Source organism: Prionailurus bengalensis, chromosome C2, assembly GCF_016509475.1.
Source record: "Prionailurus bengalensis isolate Pbe53 chromosome C2, Fcat_Pben_1.1_paternal_pri, whole genome shotgun sequence".
Classification (NCBI taxonomy): domain Eukaryota; kingdom Metazoa; phylum Chordata; class Mammalia; order Carnivora; family Felidae; genus Prionailurus; species Prionailurus bengalensis.
In genome coordinates this window covers 130,073,249-130,095,606 of record NC_057350.1, presented here as the reverse complement: position 1 = coordinate 130,095,606, position 22,358 = coordinate 130,073,249, and the positions used below count along the sequence as shown (strand labels likewise).

At 38.6% G+C, this 22,358-nt stretch overlaps 1 protein-coding gene across 5 annotated transcripts in view; it reads right to left on the bottom strand.

Moving 5' to 3' along the window:
* TOPBP1 (DNA topoisomerase II binding protein 1) overlaps nucleotides 1-16,517 on the bottom strand; it is a 61,691-nt gene extending 45,174 nt beyond the window's left edge. The window contains exons 1-10 of one of the 5 annotated variants that reach the window (XM_043595372.1): nucleotides 16,324-16,517; nucleotides 15,606-15,696; nucleotides 13,922-14,056; nucleotides 12,327-12,470; nucleotides 11,495-11,676; nucleotides 10,181-10,377; nucleotides 9,118-9,297; nucleotides 8,262-8,431; nucleotides 5,769-5,932; nucleotides 5,372-5,619 (exon numbers count right to left, since the gene is read on the bottom strand). In XM_043595372.1, coding sequence (XP_043451307.1) covers nucleotides 5,372-5,619; nucleotides 5,769-5,932; nucleotides 8,262-8,431; nucleotides 9,118-9,297; nucleotides 10,181-10,377; nucleotides 11,495-11,676; nucleotides 12,327-12,470; nucleotides 13,922-14,056; nucleotides 15,606-15,689 — 1,504 coding nt within the window. In that variant the 5' untranslated portion in view covers nucleotides 15,690-15,696; nucleotides 16,324-16,517. Of the gene's footprint in view, nucleotides 1-5,371; nucleotides 5,620-5,768; nucleotides 5,933-8,261; nucleotides 8,432-9,117; nucleotides 9,298-10,180; nucleotides 10,378-11,494; nucleotides 11,677-12,326; nucleotides 12,471-13,278; nucleotides 13,444-13,921; nucleotides 14,057-15,605; nucleotides 15,697-16,323 lie in introns of those variants that run through there. The other 4 variants (XM_043595376.1, XM_043595373.1, XM_043595374.1 and 1 more) reach the window with 4 other exon arrangements.
* Nucleotides 16,518-22,358: the final 5,841 nt, after the last annotated feature.

Sequence of the window (22,358 nt, the reverse complement as noted above, 5' to 3'; positions counted from 1 at the left end):
CCAGAAATAAACCCACGATTACATGGTTAATTAATCTTTGACAAAGCAGGAAGTAATATCCAATGGGAAAAAGACAGTCTCTTCAACAAATGGTGTGGGAAAACTTGACGGCAATGTGCAAAAGAATGAAATTGGACCACTTTTTTTTTTTTTTCACTTTCTTACATCATACACAAAAATGGATTAAAGACCTAAATGTGAGACCTGAAACGATAAAATTCCTAGAAAAGAACACAGACGGTAACCTCTTTGACACTGGCCATAGCAACTTCTTTCTAGATAGGTCTCCTGAGGCAAGAGAAACAAAAGCAAAAATAAACTATTGGAATATTACATCAAAATAAAAGCTTCTGCAGAGAAGAAAACAATCAACAAAACTAAAAGGCAGCCTACAAAATGGGAGGATATTTGCAAATACGTTTCCAGTAAAGGGTTAGTATCCAAAATATATAAAGAACTTCTACAACTCAACACCCAAAAAGCAAGAAATCCAATTAAAAAATGGGCAGATGATATGAACAGTCATTTCTTTAAAGAAAGCATCCAGATGGCCAAAAGACACATGAAGAGATGCTCACTATCACTCATCATCAGGGAAATGCAAATCAAAACTGCAATGTGCTATCACCTCACATGTCAGAAAGGCTAAAATCAAAAACACTAGAAACAAATGTCAGTGAGGATGTGGAGAAAAGGGAACCCTCATGCACTGTTGGTAGGAATGCAAACTGGTGGAGCCATTGTAGAAAACTGTAGGGAGTTTCCTCAAAAAGTTAAAAATAGAACTACCCTATGATCAGCAATCACACTACTAGGTATTTGCCCAAAGGATATAAGAGCACTAATTCAAAGGGATACCAGAGCCCCTATGTTGACAGCAGCATTATTTACAACAGACAAGATATGGAAGCAGCCCAAGTGTCCAGTGAATGATGAATGGATAAAGAAGATGTAGCGTGTTCATGTGTGTGAGTGTGTGTGCGTGCACACACACACACACACACGCACACAAGCACACAATGGAGTATTATCCAGCTATCAAAAAGAAGGAAATCTTGCCATTTGCAATGACATGGATGAAGCTACAGAATATAATGCTAAGCAAAATAAGTCACTGAGAGAAAGGCAAATACCATATAATTTCACTCATATGTGGAATTTAAGAAAGAAAACAAACAGACAAAAAGAAAAAAAAATAAGAGACAGGGGTGCCTGGGTGGCTCAGTCAGTTACGGCTCCAACTCTTGATTTGGTTCAGGTCATGATCTGTGAGTTTGAGCCCTGGGTCAGGCTCTGCTTGGGATTCTCTCCCTCTTCCTCTCTCTGCCCCTCCCCTCCCTGCTCGTGCTCTCTCTCTCAAAATAAATAAACTTAAAAAAAAATAAGACAAATCAAGAAACAGATTCTTAATTATAGAGAACTGGTGTTTACAAGAGGGGTGGTGAATCAGCAGGATGGGTTAAACAGGTCACTGGGATTAAGGAGTGCACCAGGTGATACACGGACTTGTCCAATCACTATACTGCATACATGAAACTAGTATAACACAGTATATTAACTCACTGGAATTAAAGCTAAAAAAGAAAAAGATAAAATGCTGCAAATTCCCTTCTAGAAATATGATAGGCTAGACATGCAAAACCCTCTCATTAAAAGCACTTGAAAATATAGAATAAAATATTAAAGGCATCAGTACAAATGCAGAGCTGAATTTGCAAGAAAGCAAGAAATCAAGGACTGAAAATGAAGTAGTATCATGAATCCAGAGCACGGAGTGGTTACTAAAACTAATGGTTACCCTGAATCTATTTTTCCAGAAACTTAGATTCTCAGAATTCAGGAACATCACGTGGAGGGAAACAACTTAAGCCTTTGGTCTCACACAAACTAGAGTTGGGGCGGAGTACACAATGAGTAAACAAACCCAGAAACCCTAAAGGGAAATGTCTAGTTACAATGCAGACCAAAATCAATCAAATAACAACAAAAAATCTACCCTGCAAAGGAGATGACAAATACACTTGATTTTGGCTTTGGGTCAAGGGGGAAAAAACATCTCTCCTGAGAATTTGTTATCATAGGCTGGGTCCTCAAAGTAGGTGAAGAGTACAAATTCACACTAGCCTGGTGGTCCAAAAAACATCCAGCCAATAAACTGAGACGTGTCCTGAGTTGGAAAACCCTTAGACTTCTGGCAGATTTAAATATGAACCCTTTTTAGAGGAACAAACCCTCACCTTCAAGCTTCTTAGAATTTCCAGAGGCCTGGGGCACCTGGGTGGCACAGTCGGTTAAGCGTCCGACTTCAGCCAGGTCACGATCTCGTGGTCCGTGAGTTTGAGCCCCGCGTCAGGCTCTGGGCTGATGGCTCAGACCCTGGAGCCTGTTTCCAATTCTGTGTCTCCCTCTCTCTCTGCCCCTCCCCCATTCATGCTCTGTCTCTCTCTGTCCCAAAAATAAACGTTGAAAAAAAAAAATAAAAAAAATAAAAAAAAAAAAAAGAATTTCCAGAGGCCTAATGAGTTATAATATCACAAACTAGGCAGCATTAACAATACAGAGAACTACTTCTCCCCTCCATTCATAATACTGCAGTATGTTTAATGTGTTTCAAGAAATAATTAATAAGACATGAATACAGAATAGGATTATTAACAGAACTTCTAGGAACTGAAAAAAATAATTATTGAAATAAAAAATTTAATGGATGGGTTAAACACATTAGGCAATAGCTAAACAGAGAAACAGTGATGTGAAAGGAAATCCTGAATAAATTACACATAATAAATCACAGAAAGACAAAAAGATGAAATCAGAAGGGCAGGTTAAGTGATCCATACACAGAGTAATGGCAGTTAGAAAACATAGAGTGGTGAAGAAGCAATATTCAAAGTGATAATAGATGAAAAATGTTTTACAATGAAGTAAAAAGACAAACAAAAACCCCCCCACTAATCCTTAATTTAGAAAGCACAATGAATTGCAAGTAGGACAAGTACATGGTAAAACTCTAGGATGCAAGAAATAAAAGGAGGTATTAAAAAAGGCCAGAAAACAAGAAAAAGACTTCCTACAAAAGAATAACAATTAGACTGAATGACTTCTTGTCCACCAGCCACAGAAAGAGGACAATGAAATAACATCTCCCAAGAGCTCATCCCCCATGAGCTCTGTCTAGGACTGTATTCAGAGCAGAACTGTTTTTTAAGGCAAAGGCAAAATAAAGACATTAACAGAAACTGAAGGAATTTCTAAAGGATATATTTTATAGGAGGAAATAAAATGATTCCAGAGGAGAGGTCTCAGATGACAACAAGGGATGGGAAGCAAAGAAATCGCTAAATATGTTGATAAATCAAAACAAATATGGGCCACATGAAACAATAAGTATCTAATTGTGAGATTAAAAAAGACAATGAAAATACTAGCCCAAATCACATAAATTGAGTGTACTAGTGAGTGTGTGTAGAGGGGTGTGATTAGCAAGATGTTGAAGATAGTGTTATAAAGTTTTTGTACTTAAGATGAAGATCAGGGGCGCCTGGGTGGCTCAGTCGGTTAAGCGTCCAACTTCAGCTCAGGTCATGATCACACGGTTCGTGAGTTGGAGCCCCGCGTTGGGCTGTGTGCTGACAGCTTGGAGCTTGGAGCTTGGAGCCTGGAGCCTAATTCTGACTCTGTGTCTCCCTCTCTCCGCCCCTCCCCTGCTCATGCTCTGTCTCTCTCTCTCTCTCCCAAAAATAAATAAAAACATTTTAAAAAAAAAAAAAAGATGAAGATCAAAATACTGATTAACTTTAGATTTCAAGTTATGATGCACCTTTAAGTTCCAAGGGTAATCACTGAAAATAAAAACAGATCTAACTCCTACATTAGAAGAAGGAAGACAGAGAGTTGGGAACTGAGGTAAGAGGGGGCAAGCTCAAGCTACCCAAAAGAAGGCAAAAATTTTAAACAAAGAAGCATAGAAAAATGAGACAAACAAAAAGCACAAAATAAGATGGCATAAAATAATAAAAATAGATCACAAGTAACAATAAAAGAAAACTGACCAAATTTGCAGTTAAGAAAACAAGTCAGTCACACTAAATGAATACTCACACGAGGCACAGATAGTTGTATTAATATCAGATAAAACAGATTTTAAGGAAAAAAATTAGGAAAATGAGGATCATCATGTAATAAAACATCAAGATATATTAAAAAATTATATCTGACAGAACTACATGGAGAAACTGTCAAAGCCACCATTATGGTGGTGGAGTTTAACATCTCTATTTCATTAATTCAGATACAGCAGACAAAACATGGTATCATATGCATGTATAGAAACCTCCACGCAATCACAGAGGCATGGTTAAGAACAATCTCAGCCGTACTGTTTGCACCGGCAAAAAAAAGACACAATATAAATGTCTATAGGTGGGAAAATGGATACAATATGGTGTATTCACAACCAGTTACTTGGATTAGATAAATATCTCTCATGGTTGGAGGAGAATAGCAAAAAAGTACTTACCATATGTCATTTATATAAGTTAAAATACACACAAATTAAAGAGTATATACATTGCAAACATATACACATGTAAACTATAAGGAAAATGGGGAGACTTACAGCAGGCTTTTGGTATAGTGGAATATTCTATTTTTTTTTATACCTAGGTAGTAGCATATGGTTATGCATCACATTACTCTTCATATCTTTCTCAACGTACTAAGTATTTCACAGTAACTTAAAAAATTTTTTTTTTGCATTTATTTATTTTTGAGAGACAAAGAGTACAGTGGGGGAGGGGCAGAGAGAGAGGGAGACACAGAATCCGAAGCAGGCTCCAGGCTCTGAGCTGTCAGCACAGAGCCCGACATGGGGCTCAAACTCACAAACTGTGAGATCATGACCTGAGCTGAAGTCGGACACTCAACCGACTGAGCCACCCAGGCGCCCCTCACAGTAACTTTTTCTTAAAAAAGAAGAAATGCTGCTCACAACTCTTCACTGGCAGTTTTCCTTCCCATTCTGAGAAGATTACATACAGAGGTCACATTCACAGTGCAGCACTGTATGCATTAAAGATCACAATAACCAAGTAAGAGGTAATTAATTACAAGGTTAAAATAAAAATTCATGCTGTTACAAACTCACACAAAGTGATGCTGGTATATAAAACAGATCAAAGTGGAGACAGTTGAAGAGAGGAGGAGGTCAGAGGGTTCAGCACCCCTTGGCCTTGCCTGCTTACAAAAAGTAACAAACGTAAAACATTAAGAAAAAGGTTTAACTTAAAATCTAGAAAACCTGGTAGAAATCACATATGATGCATTCCTCTTCTAAATTTATGACTGTAAATACTAATCAACTATTTCTTACCCGCTGTTGTGTTATTATTTACATACTGAGAGAGGAGATCTTCATCAGCTTGTTCATGTTTTCCATCAGGAGTAGAGTCCTTCTTGGAGGAGCTGTTGTTCTTTTTTAAAGGGGCTGTTTGACTTTCAGGTTTATCCGAAACTGGAATTTCCACTGGTTGGTAGTTAGCATGGATATATGGCTCTTCAGGAAGTATATAACCTTTACTAAAACACTCTAGCAACCATTTTGCTCCCACTACATGAGGCCTACAAAAATAGTACATAATTATATATTAGTTCAAACTATAAAGACCATCATCCCACTTGCCATGCTGTTTCCAAAACCGCATGGATATGCAATTTTAAGAAAAATCATTACAGAGTAGAAAATGCATTGATATAAAAACTGACAAAACCTGTGAGCCGATTTATCCCAAAACTGCTTCAATTCATCATCATAATCTCCCACAATAACATGAGTTACATCTTCATTGAGCTGATTAAAACGAACTCCACCTCCACTGTTAATAAGCCTTCTCAGTTTATCTAGCTTTCTGCCACTAAAACCGCAAAGATATATCTGCAAAGAAAGAAAATATCTACTTTAGATTAATGCATTGAAGATGGCTTATTTCTCTCAACAGAAAAAGAATTATTAAAAAAATATATATCTAAATCCATTGTGTATAAATAAGACAACTCATGTACATTTAAAATACATTAAGAATGGAATGTATTCTGAAACTTGGATTTTTTTTTTTTAACAATTCTGAAATTTTTACTATTACTTCTTCACAGTTCTATAGCATCATCATCCTTCACAGTAGACACCTGATATGTATTTTAAGGCTTTAATAAAATAGAAGCTAGAATTCAATTATCTTCTGAATATTAGTGCACAGCAATGTCTAAAATGCCGGTAGCTTCTTAAATATTGAATATCTTACTATTTGTACATTTTAGATTATAGAAATAAACTGGAGTTTATATGTCTGAGTTCAGGAAACCTGGGTTTAAATTTTGGCTCAGCTGTCAATAATTAATTACATGACCACGGTAAGTTACTCAGGCTCTTTAAATCAATTTTCTTACCCGTAAATTAAGATACCTTTTACACAGAGTTGATTACACAAGATAATTTAAGTCAAGCTGAGGATCGTGCTTTGACAATAATACATATGCAAAAATTTATTTTTAACTATCAGTATGTATGTATTGAAACCAATTTAATAAATATAAAAATCGTTTTCATCTCTATTTTACATGTGTCTTTAAAAAAATTTCTTAAATGACAAATCTATTCCTAACTGCATTTATATCCCAAATTAAATAACCTCCATTAGAATATATTTGAACAAAAATGAGGAATCATGATTTCTGTCACATAAATTTCCTATAAGAATAATTAAAAGTCATATCCAGAATTGGCAGGGTCTAGGATAAAAAAGATTATATAAGATACTCTCTGTTCTGCTAATATGTTGGTAAGTTTTTATTAGTTTTTTAATGTTTATTCATTTTTTTTTTAAACATTTTTATTTATTTTTGAGACAGAGAGAGACAGAGCATGAATGGGGGAGGGTCACAGAGAGAGGGAGACACAGAATCCGAAACAGGCTCCAGGCTCCAAGCTGTCAGCACAGAGCCCGACGTGGGGCTCGAACTCACGGACTGCGAGATCATGACCTGAGCCGAAGTCCGACACTCAACCGACCAAGCCACCCAGGCGCCCCATGTTTATTCATTTTTGAGAGACAGAGACAGACCATGAAAGGGGGAGGGCAGAAGGGGAGAGGGAGACAGAGAATCCAAAGCAGACTCTAGGCTCTGAGCTGTCAGCACAGAGCCCGACATGGGGCTCGAACTCACAAGCTGTGCGATCACGACCTGAGCCGAAGTTGGACGCTTAACCAACTGAGCCACCCAGGAGCCCCATAAATTGGTAAGTTTTATAAGTTTAGAAGGATAAGGTAATTTGCCCAATTTCCTCTCTTAACAATAAAACAGGGTTACATCTTTGCTATTGAGAATTAATGTATAGCCTATTCACTCTACAAGTAGAAAAATTATATATATGTATTTTTTAAAGTTTATTTATTTTTAGAGTGCACATGCGAGCGGGGAAGGGGCAGAAAGAGAGAAGGAGAAAGACAAAACCATGCTGACAGCATGGAGCCTGAGGCAGGGCTGGATCACATAAGTGTCAAGAGGTTGACACTTAACCGACTGAGCCACCCAGGCACCTCTACAAGTAGAAATATATTAAATAAGTATTCAGCTCTAGGAGATAAATAGCATAGGATGTTTTCATCAAGGCACTTATAAAACAGTTATTCATACATTAAAAAATTAAGTAGCCCAAAGGACACTAAACAAAGCAGCGGGTCTAATGGAATATAGGACCCTGGAATAAAGCCTAGGAATATAGGCTTTGGAGTAGATGGCTGTCTACTTAATGTCTGTGTGATTCTGAACAAGAATTTTAATCTGCTAAGCCTCAGTCTCAGGGTAATACTCATTTTAGATTTGTGGGAATTAAATGAGATTATATACAACATATTAACAACATGCACAGTCTAACATGTTAGAAACACTTATTAAGTGACAGTTATAAATAAAAATCCATTAAGTGGTTCAGAAACTAAGTGGTCTCAAAACAGAGTAGAAAGATTACTGGTTAGGATGGTTCAGAATTGAATAAAAACTTTGAAAGCTACAAATGAAGGCACATCCCAGGCAGAGGGACCCTGATAGCTAAAGGACAGATATGGCCTAATGTTTGCCTCTGCTTAGCTAGGGTGAAGGTTTACGTAGACAAGGAGCAAGCCCAACTCTGAGGTGTCTTCAAAGTTAGGCTAGGTAGCACTGATGTATATTATCACTGCAAGTATTACATGATAAAGACATACCCGACAACCATCTAGTAAATCTTCAGGTGCTTGAAATGCACTGACATCCAGATTTTCTAGATTTTCAAGTGTAGGCTCCACTTTGCTATTAAGAACTGAATTACATATCGATTCACTTATGCAACTTGCATTGATGTTGGAAATATGGCTGACATCCGAAAGAGTACGACCTACATATCAAACAAAGATGTAGAAATTTATGGAGATAAAAATGTGATTACCTACTTCCCTATAGATTAACTTTTCTTATACACAAAGGGCTGTGAACAATTTTCAAAGTAAGAATCAAATGTTTTTACTGAAGTCTTGGTGGCCAAGTGAGAAGGGAAAATGAAACTAACTTTCACATCTTTTTCAAATAAAAATAAATTTAATATATTTTAATAGTGGCTTGCTTCCATTAAAAATCTGAAGTTGCTGGCTGTAGGGTCCAGGAAAGAAAAAAGCATAATATCTGATAAATTGCCAACATGGCACCTATAAGATAGAAATGATTTTAAATTTTACATGAATACAGATGGTCTATAACAACTGCAGCAAACTAATAAAAATGTATTACTATCTGAACATCAGTCAAGTTCTGAAAAATTCTTTTAAGTCTTTATTAGTATTCTTGATTTCTTTAATCATCTTTTGCATTCAATCAGAAAAAGAAAAAAATACATTCATTATAAAAAGAAATACCAGGAGTTCTGGACTAATTTTCATACAATTTAGTTATTATACAATTATGCCTGGGAGCATATCAAGAAAGAATGACATTCCTTACTATACCTAACTGATTCTATTTACAAATCAATTCTTACATAGAAAACTGTTAAAAATGACTGTTTACTTTAATCCCACTGAGACTTACTATCAACTGTGTTGATCTGGCCAGTAGGAGTTGAAGTATCAGGTACAGTCTTTGTTTCCGGTTGAGGCTCTGTCTTGTATATGGATTCATCCTGACAAAAACCTTTGTCAACACTGTCAAAAAACCACTGTGTGGTCACACAGTGTACATTCCATTTCTTGGCACATTCATATTTTTGACCTATTATGTTTATTAAGAAACAGAAAGAGAAATGTAACCATTAAAATCTATCTCTGTAGAAATATTCATAGTATTATAGGTTATGGGGAAAAACTCACCTGAAACAAAATTAAAGTTACCACTTCTTACCTTCAAACAGTATGCTATACAGTATATTAAAAAATAATATTTTAAGTTATTACCCAACTATATTTTCCATGTGTTGTGTAAATACACATGCCATATAAGGGGGTTTAATCTCTTAAAATTGAGTAATTTATGGGGTGCCTGGGTGGCTCAGTCAGTTGAGAGTCTGACTCCAGATTTAGGCTCAGGTCATAATCTCAGTTTGTGGGTTCGAGCCCCATGCTGGGTTCTGTGCTAACAGCACAGAGCCTGCTTGGGATTCTCTCCCTCTCCCACTCCACTGCTCATGCTCTCTCTTGCTCTCTCTCTCAAAATAAATAACATTTTAAAAAAATAAAATAAAACTGAAGAATAAATGTGGGGTAACTGAAATGGTAATGCATTTTCTTCTTTTAACTGCCTCATGTGCTGCAAGGTATATCTGCAGGTTACAACTTGTAGTTCATCTAATAAAGCTGATTTGTTCAATTAAAAACTAAGCCAAGCCTTTTGTCATTAGAAATAAATTTAATTTAGCTACATTAGCCTTTTTTTTATTCATCCAAATTTCTTGTCCTGTAAGTTTTTTTAATGATCTGAATAAACCTGGATAGTCATGTAATTTTTATACAGATTGTGAACCAAACTCTCTTTGTAAGATTTCAGGGGGAAAAAATATACCAGATTTGTAACATATCAGAAGGAAAAGCTATTCTGTAAACATCTTCCAATGTTAAATACTAGAGAAAATTCTGTACTTTTTTGCATATAGTTTTACCTTTCGGTTCTTGCACAATGAGGTGTGTACATTCATTCATTTTCAGTTGTCCCATGTATTGACCTCCATGCTTAACTGTGAGTCGCTGAATTGCCTTTCTTTCTGAGCCACACAAGCCAGTCACACAGATTGTGCAACCAAGAAAAATAGGACACTTGAAGTCTTCCATGTTTATATCAGTATATCTGGCTATTTTTCTGGGGAAAGTAAGTAACAAGGAAAAAATAAACATTTTAATATACTAGTTTAAAACTTACCAGAATAATAATGACAACAGAAATCATTAAGGCTTTCCTCATTTTTTTAGGATTTTAATCATTTTTAAGGGAAACTGACAAACATGCAAAATTACACTAATTGCTCATCTAGCTCAACACTATGTCACTAATGAAAAGTAATACTTCAGATAGGGTTTCTCAAATAAAACTGTTTTGAGGGAAAATATATTTCATTAACTCTTTAAATCCATGCCAAAGTGGTGTGTTTTCCAAAATTTTAGGTCTGAAATACCTAGAAACTCAAAACGATCTTGGTTGCCTACCAGAAAAGGAGACTTTTTTTCCTTCCCTTATACCATATGGATAATATGCAAGGATTTTTAGTTGAATACCAACAAAAATATCATTACCATTTTGTTTCCATGCAAGACAGACATGCTGGGAATGCAGGTTCCGATGCGGAGACATGTTTAGGATGTGCTGGACAGTGCTGAGAGGAAGACTGGAAAAATGCCTATTCCTAAGGTCTATGAAGGCAAGCATGTATCCTGCTTTGCTCACTATGTATATCTAACGCCTAAGCTCAGGCCAGGTACGTAAAGTGAGCTTGATTAACATTTGCTGAAGGACCACAACTTAGTCAATGGCTTACATATGTTTACATTCAACTTTACACAGGCCGACATCTTTGGGAGGGAATACAATTGCCAAAATGGTAATTCACTCTCCATCTTAATATATGGGCAGAGTAGTGGAAGGGTAATGCAACTTAAGAGTGACAATTGCTACAGTGATCATCTCAACTATTTTACAAGCATTTACTGCTGCTAACAATTTTATCATCAAAGCATTTCTTACCTTGAAACTAGTATTAAATCAATAGCCTATTCTACCTATTAACTAATACCTTGATAATAAGAGCCTGCAGATTCTGCTCTCTTGTTTTCACTGAAGGGTAAGAACCCCACTTTTTGTCCCTGAATAACAAATCCCGAAAGAACAACATAAAACCTCCCCTATAAAAACCCACAATAGGCCAAAATGATCACATGTATCATTTTTTTTAATCTAGAACACATCTAAATGTCTTTCTTACTTCTCTTGTGACTTCTCCCAAAGTGTTTCAATCCAAGAAGGAAGCAAAATAGGTTTCTTTAGGTTTGCAGCAACTAAATATTTTTTGCTGCCAACTTCTCCTGCAATAAGGTGAGTTACTGATATATTAAGATCTCTGTATACGCGTCCACCCATCATTTGTACATATTTATGAACTTCTTCCTATAAACCCAAAAGAAAATATGTTAATACTAAAGCAAACATTATCTCTGCCATTTTTAATACAAAGACTCATAAATATCTTTTGTTGTTGTTAGCTTTAAGGCACAAATGTTTCTTACCACTATAAAGTTAAATAATCAAATTACTTTTTGTATAAAGATAAATATGAAATATAAATTCAAAAATAATTACCTTCACACATTATTTTCCTATATTCGTTTCTTTCAACTCCATGAATTTATTTCTTTTAAATATAAATTTTATACATTACATATAAAAATACATATTTTTATCTCTTAGAAAGCATTATCAAAGCATTTCTTACCTTGGAGCTAATGCTAAACCCATAGCCCGTTCTACCTGTCAACATTTTTTTTATAAGATCGACCATCTACAGTGGAAAAAATATGACTCAAACTCTAACTCATCAACTGCAGAAAGGAAAAAGGGAGTTTTCTTTCAAGTAGTCAGTTTTCAATTAAACAGATGCTACTGTATTCGTTAAAATAGAAAAGACTGTACACTGTTGTATACTGACTTTGTGTAAGCCATGAACACCAACTACAAAGTCTTTCAAAGTGTCTCCTACACAGTGGAAGATTAAGTGTGGAGATATATATATATTGGTCATGATTTTCCTCAACACTTACCCTTTTGTCTTTTTCCAGGCTTGTACAAGATACAGTTACATCAGACATAACCATATTAAAAACTGGATGTTCGGCTCTTGGGACACATCGCTGGTGGTGCATACAAAATATGACTACTTGAGGGCCAACAATTCTGCAGCCAAGCTATAAAAAGAGGGAGAAAGTTTAGTATGTAGGAAAAGACGTCCTGTATTATGAAATTACATTTTGTAATATTTACCAATTATTTACAGAAGGTGATGACCACTGCAGAAAAATCACCAAATTGTTATAAGAAAAATTATTTAATTTCTTAGGGACACAACACACTAAATAAACACACATGCAAATCAAACAATGCAGTCTATCAAAAGAAATAAGCTTCAAGAGCCACATCAGTCAAAGTTGTCACCAAATTTTAATCTCTAAAACAAACATAGCCTTAATGATAGGGTGTATGAGTAACAGTCTTATGCTATAATAATTAGGAAATATCCATTATATACTTTTTAAATGAAGTACCCAGCCAACCAAGCAGTTTAAAATAATAAGAGCCTCACTGATCCCCTTCTAAAATACCTACACTGTCACACACACAAAAAATAATCCTAGGCAGTTTCTACATCTGCGTTTAAAAACTTTGTCTTCAACTCAATGTCTTTCCAAGATGCACAAAGACTTCTCTATGGTATTACAGATTGCTAAAAAAGTGACCTTTCATTTCATTGATAAATGAGTTAACAAAAGTGACAGTCTTGCTCAACATCAGCACATTCAAGCCAGAACTAAAAAGTCTGTGGGTGATTTAAATCATGACTGATTTAAAGATCTAAAAGGCATATGATTACTGCTATCTTTTTCTTCAGCCATAGGAAAAGTGAATTTTTAATGCTATTGATTCTATCTGACAAGGAATGTTATTTCCAAAAGGAGGGTAAGACCAAAAATGCTTTTGGCAAAGGTGGGCACAGACCTTCCATAAATTGTGCAGATACTGCATCTACCTACTCTTCTATGTTTTCTTCTCCTTCAAACAAGAATCACTTCTTTGTTATCTGCATGGAATTACAGCCAGTTTACTTTTATTTCAATGCTTCTCTCTTGTCCAGACACCAAAAAAGTAATGAGTCAGTAGACTCTGGAAATCAACAAAAAGAAATAAGATGGCTCATTGGTATATTGCAATACTCATCTCCAAAATGCTTCTTTCTTAGCATATAATGTTTCAGACCCTGAACAAGGTACAGGTACTAAAATTCAGTGTGTAAGAGCACAAAGCAAAGACAGTAAGTAACCAAGAGTTACGTTGAGATCTCTTCCTATCTTTACTGAAAATTTTGCAATCAAACTGAGTTTAAGTACAGAACTCCATCACTAAAATGTTTCATTACTATAGAGTTCACTTAAACTAAATGAAGTTAAATCTTCTAAAATACAAAAGCCTATTGTAACATTATTAGCCTTTAAAAGTATTATTCTGGTCTCCTAAAACCAAAGGATTCCTCTATATTCATAATCTGCATAATATTTCATGGTCGATAAAGAATTTATATCCACTGAAGCAAAAACAAAACGAAAATCAGACTATGGAAGGAACACACTAAAAGTTGTCAAACCTTTTTGAGGTGATCAAAGACATTGCCACTAAATGGGTCACAGATATAAAGTGACCTATCATTCTCCTTCATGTTTAATGCCTCTTCTTCTGTAATAATCTGAAGATATTCTTCTGATTGGAACTCTTTTATTGACTGAAAGAAAAAATGAAAGAATGCACCTGAAATTTTTCTCCTGTATTTAAGTCCTATAAATTTTACCTTCAAAATCCATCTACAATCCAATCTTTTTCCCTTTGAAAGCTAACAACATCTCTCCCCTCGACCTCTGCAGAAGGTTCCAAAGTGGTTCCTTCTCTCTTCCTTGCCCTAAATCTATTCACCAGATAGCAGCTAGTAATCTCTTTCACAATACAAATCAGGTGATGAGTCTGGGCCCCTGCCTATCTCCCCATTATTACCTTCTACCTCTCATCTCTCTTGCTTACTCTTCTCTAGCCTCCTGCTTTCTTGCTGAGCCTGGAACAAGCTAAGCATGACCTCATTAGAGGTCTTGCTCTTGTTCCCACTACCTGGAATATTCTTCTTCCAGGTCTTTACCTGACTTGATCCGTCACTTCAATCAGATATGCTCAAATGAAAAAGCAAAAGTCTTTACAATGGTCCTCAAGGCCTTTTACATGACCTCTTTACTCTTACTCTCTAAAGCACCCCTTAATATTCTTCCCCCATCCCTTGTTCACTACACTATAGCCACATTAATGTTGGACAGACACTCCCAAGTACTTTCTCAGGGGCCTGTGTATAGTTGTTCTCCCTGCCTGAAAGCTTCACCCCAGACATACACATGGTTAACTATCTCAACTCCTTCAACTGCACTCAATTATCATCTTCTCCATAAAGCCTTCACTGATCATACTCTACTTAAAATTATAACTTCCCTCCTCCCCCAGCAAACATCCTCTAGAACCCCTTAACCTGTTTTACTCTTTTCTCTTCCCATAGCACTTAGCATCTTGTAACATATAGAGTTTACTCATTTATCCTGCCTGATTTATGTCTAGTTCCTCCTGCTAAAATAGAATGTAAGCTCTGAGAGAGCATGGACCTTTGCCTGTTGTGATCACTGATGTATCCCAAGTACTAGAACAGTCCTTAACAGGTCATGACACTCAATAATTATTTGCTGAATGAACTTGAGAGAAAAACCTGCTACAATAATGCTTCTTAAACTTTAATACACACAGTAATCACACTGAAGATCTTGTTAAAATGCAGGTGCTAACTGGGAAGTCTCAGTTGGGCCCAATGTTCTGCATTTCCAACTCTACTAATGCTACTGGGGTCTGTGAGTAGCAAGGCTCTACAAAACCCCCTACATCTTCCCATATTACACTGTACACAATGAAACATAGTTTTAACGCCAAAAAATTAAGTGTAACCAGTACACAACAGATTCATATTTCTTCAACACACAAAGGTCTACTCTGATTAGTACACATAGAAAGAATATTTCCAAGAATAGCAGGTGTGTTACTTTCAATAAAAATGTCCTAACAGACTTATGCTCTCCAAAATACACAATGTTTACATCAACCCCAAAATATGTATCACATCTATATTAATATAGACTACAGTAAAACCTCAAAAATAACTAAGACATAAGAAGCCCAATAAATCAAAAACACTAAAAAGGAGAAAATGAATTCAGAGCACCAAACAAGGCGTTTTCAAGCACCCTTACCTCAAGAGCTTTAAAAAAACATTCGGTATTGTCTGAAGACTTTAAAAACTTCACAAGAAACGGTTCTTTGTCATTTCTGGACATTTTTGAACTGTCAAAATAAGCGAGCCATTAACAAGGACAAAAACACATCCCGTATGAAGTTAAACGTTAAGAGCAGCTATTTTTCTGTGCTGACAACAACTCCCAAGATAGATATGCTGGCTTTGCCCAGGAATTCATTTACTAGTTTCTAAGAAACGCTAGAATGTGGGTAAAGTCGAGAAAAAAAAGTGACAACAACAATCCATGCAAATCAGAAAACGACATTAATGTCCCTAAATTGACTACACTCAGGGCTTTTGTTATAGGGCTCTAAGACCCCTAAGCCCATGGGGCTTTCAGTTGCGCTTAGCTTAAAGATACACAGAACGAAACTGTCCACGACCCTCGAGGTTTGTTCACTCCTCAGTAAACGGACTTCAATATATAAACGGAAAGCCGGTTAGCAAGGTCATGCCCCTAGAAGGCCGAATGCTCTTGCTCGCCAGCTCCCAGAGAAAGGCCCGACTCTAGGTTCAACCGCAGTCACGTCCTCTCCGGCGTCAAAGCCTCACCCGCCGGTCCGAGGGCCATTTACACGGACGTGGGAAACGAGGGCCCTAAGGCCAGGGGAAGTGTAGCGATCCCCCAATCAGGGTGAGGAAGGAGCTGGGTCCTCTCTCCGTGCCTCCCTCACCTCGGTGGAGCCTGGGGGTCTTCGGGCGGCGAGTTAGAATGCACGTGGCCCGCAAGACGGTGGCTGGGGTCGGGCGCCACCCCGGCGCACACCCGCCGCAGCCGGCGGCGCCCCCGACCCGAAGCAAACGTAAAACCCGGAAATTGCTGAGGCCGCGAACCGACTTTCGCGCCAACCGCGCGGAGGTGCCCGCCTCTTCCGGCGGAAGTGAGCCCGTCCGCAGTTGCGGGAGGAGGGCGGAGATGTCAAAAGTCGCGGTGGCGGCAGGTTTAGTGCTATTGCAAGCTGGCTTAGGGGTTACAAGGGCTTAGGGCTTTGGATGGGGTGGGTGCGTGGGCGGGGGGAAGGGGCGCTAAGCTCCCCTGGGAGTTGGCAAGCTGCTCACGGGAAGACCTGGCACATCGAAAAATAAAACCCTGGGGAAAAAAGAGTTTCCTTAATCAGTATTTTACACCTGCCGTATGCCAGGCAGTGCGCGTAAAACCATATAGTATGGTTCAAAACAACTATATGAGGCAAATAGTGGTATCTCCGTTTTACAGATGTGAAAACTGAAGCTTAGCTAAGTTAAATGATGTAAGGTCACACAGTAAGTGGTAGAATTAAAACTGCAGTCAAGTCTTTTTGATTCCATAGATAAGGTCCTTTTCTCTCCAATGTTGGTGGAATATAAGCACCACCTACCACAGCCAAATGACCTGAAGGGAAGAAAGATGTCAGGATGACTTAAACTACACACCTAGTGCGAAGGGATATGCACCCCTCCCCTCTGCCCCCCTTCAATTAATATCTCACTTTTTCTGTAACTCCCTGAGTGTTGGGGATATTCTGGGGTGGGCCCTAATGTTCAAATGGCAAAGGTCAGGGGGAGAGTAGAAAAATGGGACTGCAGAATCTTGGCTTGTTGATAACAACAAACAAACAAAAAAAACCTGCTAAATTTTCTTCTTTGCTTTTGAGATTGAGAAGCTTATAACTTTGAATTGAGTAATATGAGAGTTTAACACCATGTATCTGATTTTCTTTCTTTTTTTTTACTTGAAAAAAAGAGTGAGCAGACTCGGGGGAGGGAGAGAGAGAGATAGAGAGAGAATCTGAAGCATGTGCCATGCCCAGCACAGAATCTGATGTGAGTCTAAATCTCACCAACCATGAGATCATGACCTGAGTGGAATACAAGAGTAAGCACCTAACGGACTGAGCCACCCAGTCGCCCCTTTCTTTTTCTTTTTAGTGCCTAATGTTGGCAATAAGCATCTTGGGTCTAGTTGTGTGAATAAACCTGTGGAAGGTGAGTCAGAATCAGTAACACTGGGGCTCAAAGATAAAGGCCATTGTTGGGGGAGAGGGTGGGGAAAGTCTTAAAAATAAACCAAAGTTATTAGAGTTGTAAGAAAATCAGAAGGATGATGAGGAGAAGCCGCCAGTACCACAGCTTATTTTTAAGGAGCAAATCCGTCACGAAGCTGTAGCAATAATTCCCGTTTGTAGGGTATGTTACAGTCAACAAAGGACTCCTGCCTGCACTATTCTCGTTTAGCCTTCTCAGCGGTCCTCTAGGATGTGGGCATCATTATCCCGTGTTGTGTAGATGGGGAAGGTGAGGCTCAGGGCTGCACAGCCACGGAGTGCCTGCACCTGGGCTCGAGAAGAGGTAGTGTGACTGGAATCCCCTTGCCCTTCCTGACACACCACCCCGCTCCTTGTCACATGCTGCCTGCCCATCTCTGTGCCAGGAGGCAGGAGCCTGTTCCAGGCACTTCTGGGCCAAGTGGAGGCCTCACGAGAGGAGGAGAGTCATACCTGCTCTAATGAAGAGGAGGAGGAAGATGAGCTCAACCCTTTAGCTTTTGGCCAGCTGATTTTAATAGCAGAGGAGCTGACCTCATCTTTAGAGTAGACCAGGTGACAAGTTCTCCCATCTGTGTCTCCACATGGGCGGAGAGGGTCTGTATCTGTCCCTGAAGTACTTACTCTCAGAAAATGGAGCAGTGTTTCTTAATCTAGTATAGCACCTGGACCAGCTGTATCAGTATCAACTAGGAATTTGTTGGAAATGAAAATTCTTAGGCCTGACCTCAGACCCGCTGAGTCAGGAACTCTGCCTGTGGGTTCTAGCATTCCATTTTAACAAGTCCTCCTGCTGATTCTGATGCACCCTAAAGTCAGCCTGAACAGCATCTCTGAGGCAAGGATGAAAGTGGTGATATGAATTGTGGTTCATGAAGGTTTTGGTGAAAACGGTGAACAGAAGAGATGTGCCCGCAGGCAGCTGCCTCAGAAGATGGGGCTCAGAATTACCTTTCCCCTCACCTCTCTGGCATTCAGTGTCACCTTCCTGTTTCTTTGGCACCTCTGTCACCTAGAGTCAGACACTCTAAGCTCTGCTTGGAATAAGATTAAAGGGAACTTGATATTTAACTGTTTGTAGAATGAAAAAAAACTACAAGAAACAAATATGACAAAATAGTGACTTTGAAAATATGGATGGAGGTAATATGAGTATTTCTTGTTACATTTTGCTACATTGATAAGACTTACGAAGATTAAAAACTAAACTAAAAATACGTATTTTTTGAGTGATAGGGTTTCATATTTAAGTTTCTAATGCTGTAAACGGATAAATTTAGGTATTATAACTTAAAAATGAGATTAATAAATGATTTTTATTGCTGCAGAAATCACCTTTGCAGTGGCAGAACATTTGTTTATACTGTTGTATTCAATAACCTAGAAAGTAGAGCATAAGCATACTGAGTCTGCTGAGGTGCAGGGACGAAAAGGTAAAATAGAATGTTAGTAGCATATGTTGCTACTGGCTGCATTTAATTAGGTACTATAAGAAAGAGACAAACTCAGAGAATTGGCTTGTTTGCATGCAAAACATAAAAAGGAATTTAAAAATCCCCAAATGCGGGGTTGTGCAATGTTGGAAAAGCTGACAACATCCAGGCCCTAAAAACAAGAGATGAACTTGAGAGGTTTTGCACAACAAATGTCCCTTTCAGCTTGTCCAAATGGGAAAGGTCTAGTTGAGAGGATGGTCATCCCACTGAACCTGGGTAGGTACCATCAGCTGAGAGAGAAAGAGGTGTGGGCCAAGATAGCTATCAGGCTGGAAAATTAGTCTAGGACAGAACTGTGTGTGTGGCTGCTACTGTAGGCTGACAGCTCTGCCATGACTTCCTGGAAACCTTGCATGTACCCACATAGGGAAGAGGTTGGAATTGCCGCATATCTGAGGCTCATCCAAACACCTCATGATCCTGCTGGAACATGAGAAGACAGCTAAGGAGCTGCTAGCTCAGAGGCCACCTTCCACCTGTCTTCCTGCCTCTCCTAGCAGGCCGTAATCAGGTAGTTTCTCACGGCCTCCCAGATTTCTGATGATGTATGGGGCTTTCTGGGCACCCCACCCCCCACGAACAGAACCACTTGGCTGCTGTCTAGATTTGGCTCCTCAGTGGTGGGGTTCCCACAATGCAGGTTGCAGTCCTCAGCCCTTTTGTTTCAGAGTCATCCCTTTTGGTGTGTAGGACAAGGACCTGGAGAGCTGACACCTTGCCTTCTTCTCCTCTTTTACTATCTGTGGAAGTAATCAATGAGCTAAAAGTATCTCATGGATCTTTACCAGGCTAATCAGTCAGACCTTCCCCTTGCCCTGTATGCGTGAGGTTGATGACTAACACATGAAACTGATTGGAAGCAAATATGAAGGATACTAAGGTTTTGAGATAATTGCTCTGTGAAGGCAGGCAGAAATCTGGAGGACTCAAACTTTGACACGATCTTCAAGCATGCACAATAGGAAATGGACGAAAAGTCATACAGCCTTTGAGGAGCACAAACTCCCTAATACCCCATCCAGATGTGGCTAGAGAGGATAATGGAGAAGGAAGACCCTCTCAGAGGGAGATGCCATGGAGGCATCCATGGAAGGCAATGAACAACAACAAAAAAAATACTTTCAAGGAGCAAAATCTGAATCTAATCAGTCAGAGGAACCACCCAATACCTGCCCAGTAAGACTTCAAAGTTGACACTGACCAGCAACAGCTATGGGGCTCTACTCCTCTCCTTTCTGAAAGGAAGTTTTATTTTAGTTACTCTGTTCCTGCTCCACCATCGTATATCAGGTATGTGATTGGGCAGGGGTGCAGAGGGGAAACAATCTGTCTTTTCAGTCCATATGTCATTGGACCATAAGGTAGATTCTTGCAGAGACTGTAGCAGACCTTTAGTGTTCCAGACACATCCCTTCAATGCCTAAGCACACTGGCAAACTTCCAGCTGCCGGCATCTGTGTTTCTTTGCATGAAGGCATTCTCCTGATGCCAGGAGTCTGCTTTGCCACCTACACAGGCCACAGGACAAGATTATGACCCATGGGAAGAATCCTCAAACAATGACTCAAACTTTTCCCTGTCCCACTTTCTCATCCTTTCACCTGTGTTTCTTTATTTACCAAATCTAACTTTTGAAAAGTCTTATTTAAGAGTCTGTTTTCTGGAGGAAGTCAAACTAAGACAAAAGACCCAAGACTCCAGTTTCCCTTTCAAAGTATGTGTAGTTGCAGGGAAGAAGTTGCCCAGCCAGGGATTGCAGTTCCCATCCTATTTGCATCTGGGGGAGGCGGGGAGGGCATGTGACTGAGTTATGGCCAACAGAATATCGGTAGAAGTCCACGAAAACCTCTTGTACTGTCTTCCACACTCCTAAGTCTGGAAGTCAACACACAGGGCAGTCTTGGAAGCTACATGTTGAAAATGGCGGAGCCTCTCTCAGCCTCCACCTCTGAATGACTCACTAGAGCTGTGCAGGTGAACTCCCTACCCCCACCTCTCTAACAAATCACCACCACGGCTGCCAATTGGGCTTTATTCTGTTAGGGTAAACCATTGATATTTGGAACTTCATCTTTTATGGCAACTAGCACCAACCCGACCTAATCAATTCTAAACCTGGCAAAGTTTAAATAAATTGTCTTTATTACCACAAAGGTCCTTGGGAAGAGGAAAGAGGAAAATCAGTCCAAAGACAAATGCCAGAGGCCACGTGGGGAAGAGCATTGACTATGGAAGCAGGCTGTGGAATGCTGGCTCTGACATGTACTCGTGTCTGACCTTGGGCAAGTTACTTAACCTCTCTGTGCTTTCACTTTCTTCCTGTATGAAATAGGGATAGTAATAGCAGCTGCCTCATAGGGTTACTATAAATTAATATTTGAAAAGCACTTATCTCGGTGCCTGGTATACAGTTAATGATAAATTTACAAATTCCTAGTTTTCCAAAGACTCTCATGAAGTCTTTAAATTGTTTCCCACAATATAATTTTCTAACCTTCTGCTCTGCTGCTGTGACAGGTTGTGCCAAAGCAAGGGAGACAACTTTTAGCACTCTGGATGTTCTTCCTTGGCAGTATGACTTTGCCCTTGTACATAGGAACTTTTCAGAGTTTGCTCCACTCAGAGGTCAGAGGGTACCTCGGCCCTACTGGATCTGGGCTGTGTTAGCTTTGGGTAGATCATTAACCTTAGGAGAAATATTCATGCCTTGACCCTATTTGGTTTTTGTCCACAGGTCTGCAGAGATTGCTCAACCCACTTTTGAGACAAACATTTATGTGCATTTATTCATCTATTTGGTAATTTTTTGAGCCCTATATAATACCAGGCATTATTTTCCAACCTTAGGATTTGTATGTTGAACAAGAAAAATGTGATGTCTACCCTTATAGGTCTTATTTCCTTTCAAAGGTATGAATAAATGAAGGAAGAGCTAGAACATTTATAAATGAATACAATAACCCACAAAACTCATTAATCCAGTAGTAATATACTAGAGCCTTAAAAAATAAAGATTAAAAATTAGTAGCTAACATAGTCCTCACTTTTGCCTCTTTCATGATGAAGTAGTTTATGTAGGAATTGTGCTCTTGTTGAATACATCTAAAAGATGTGGATAAAGCACCATAAAACATCTATTTAAGAGCATTACAGACTTAGAGGTGAAAAATTTCCAGAAAAGGGAGGGGA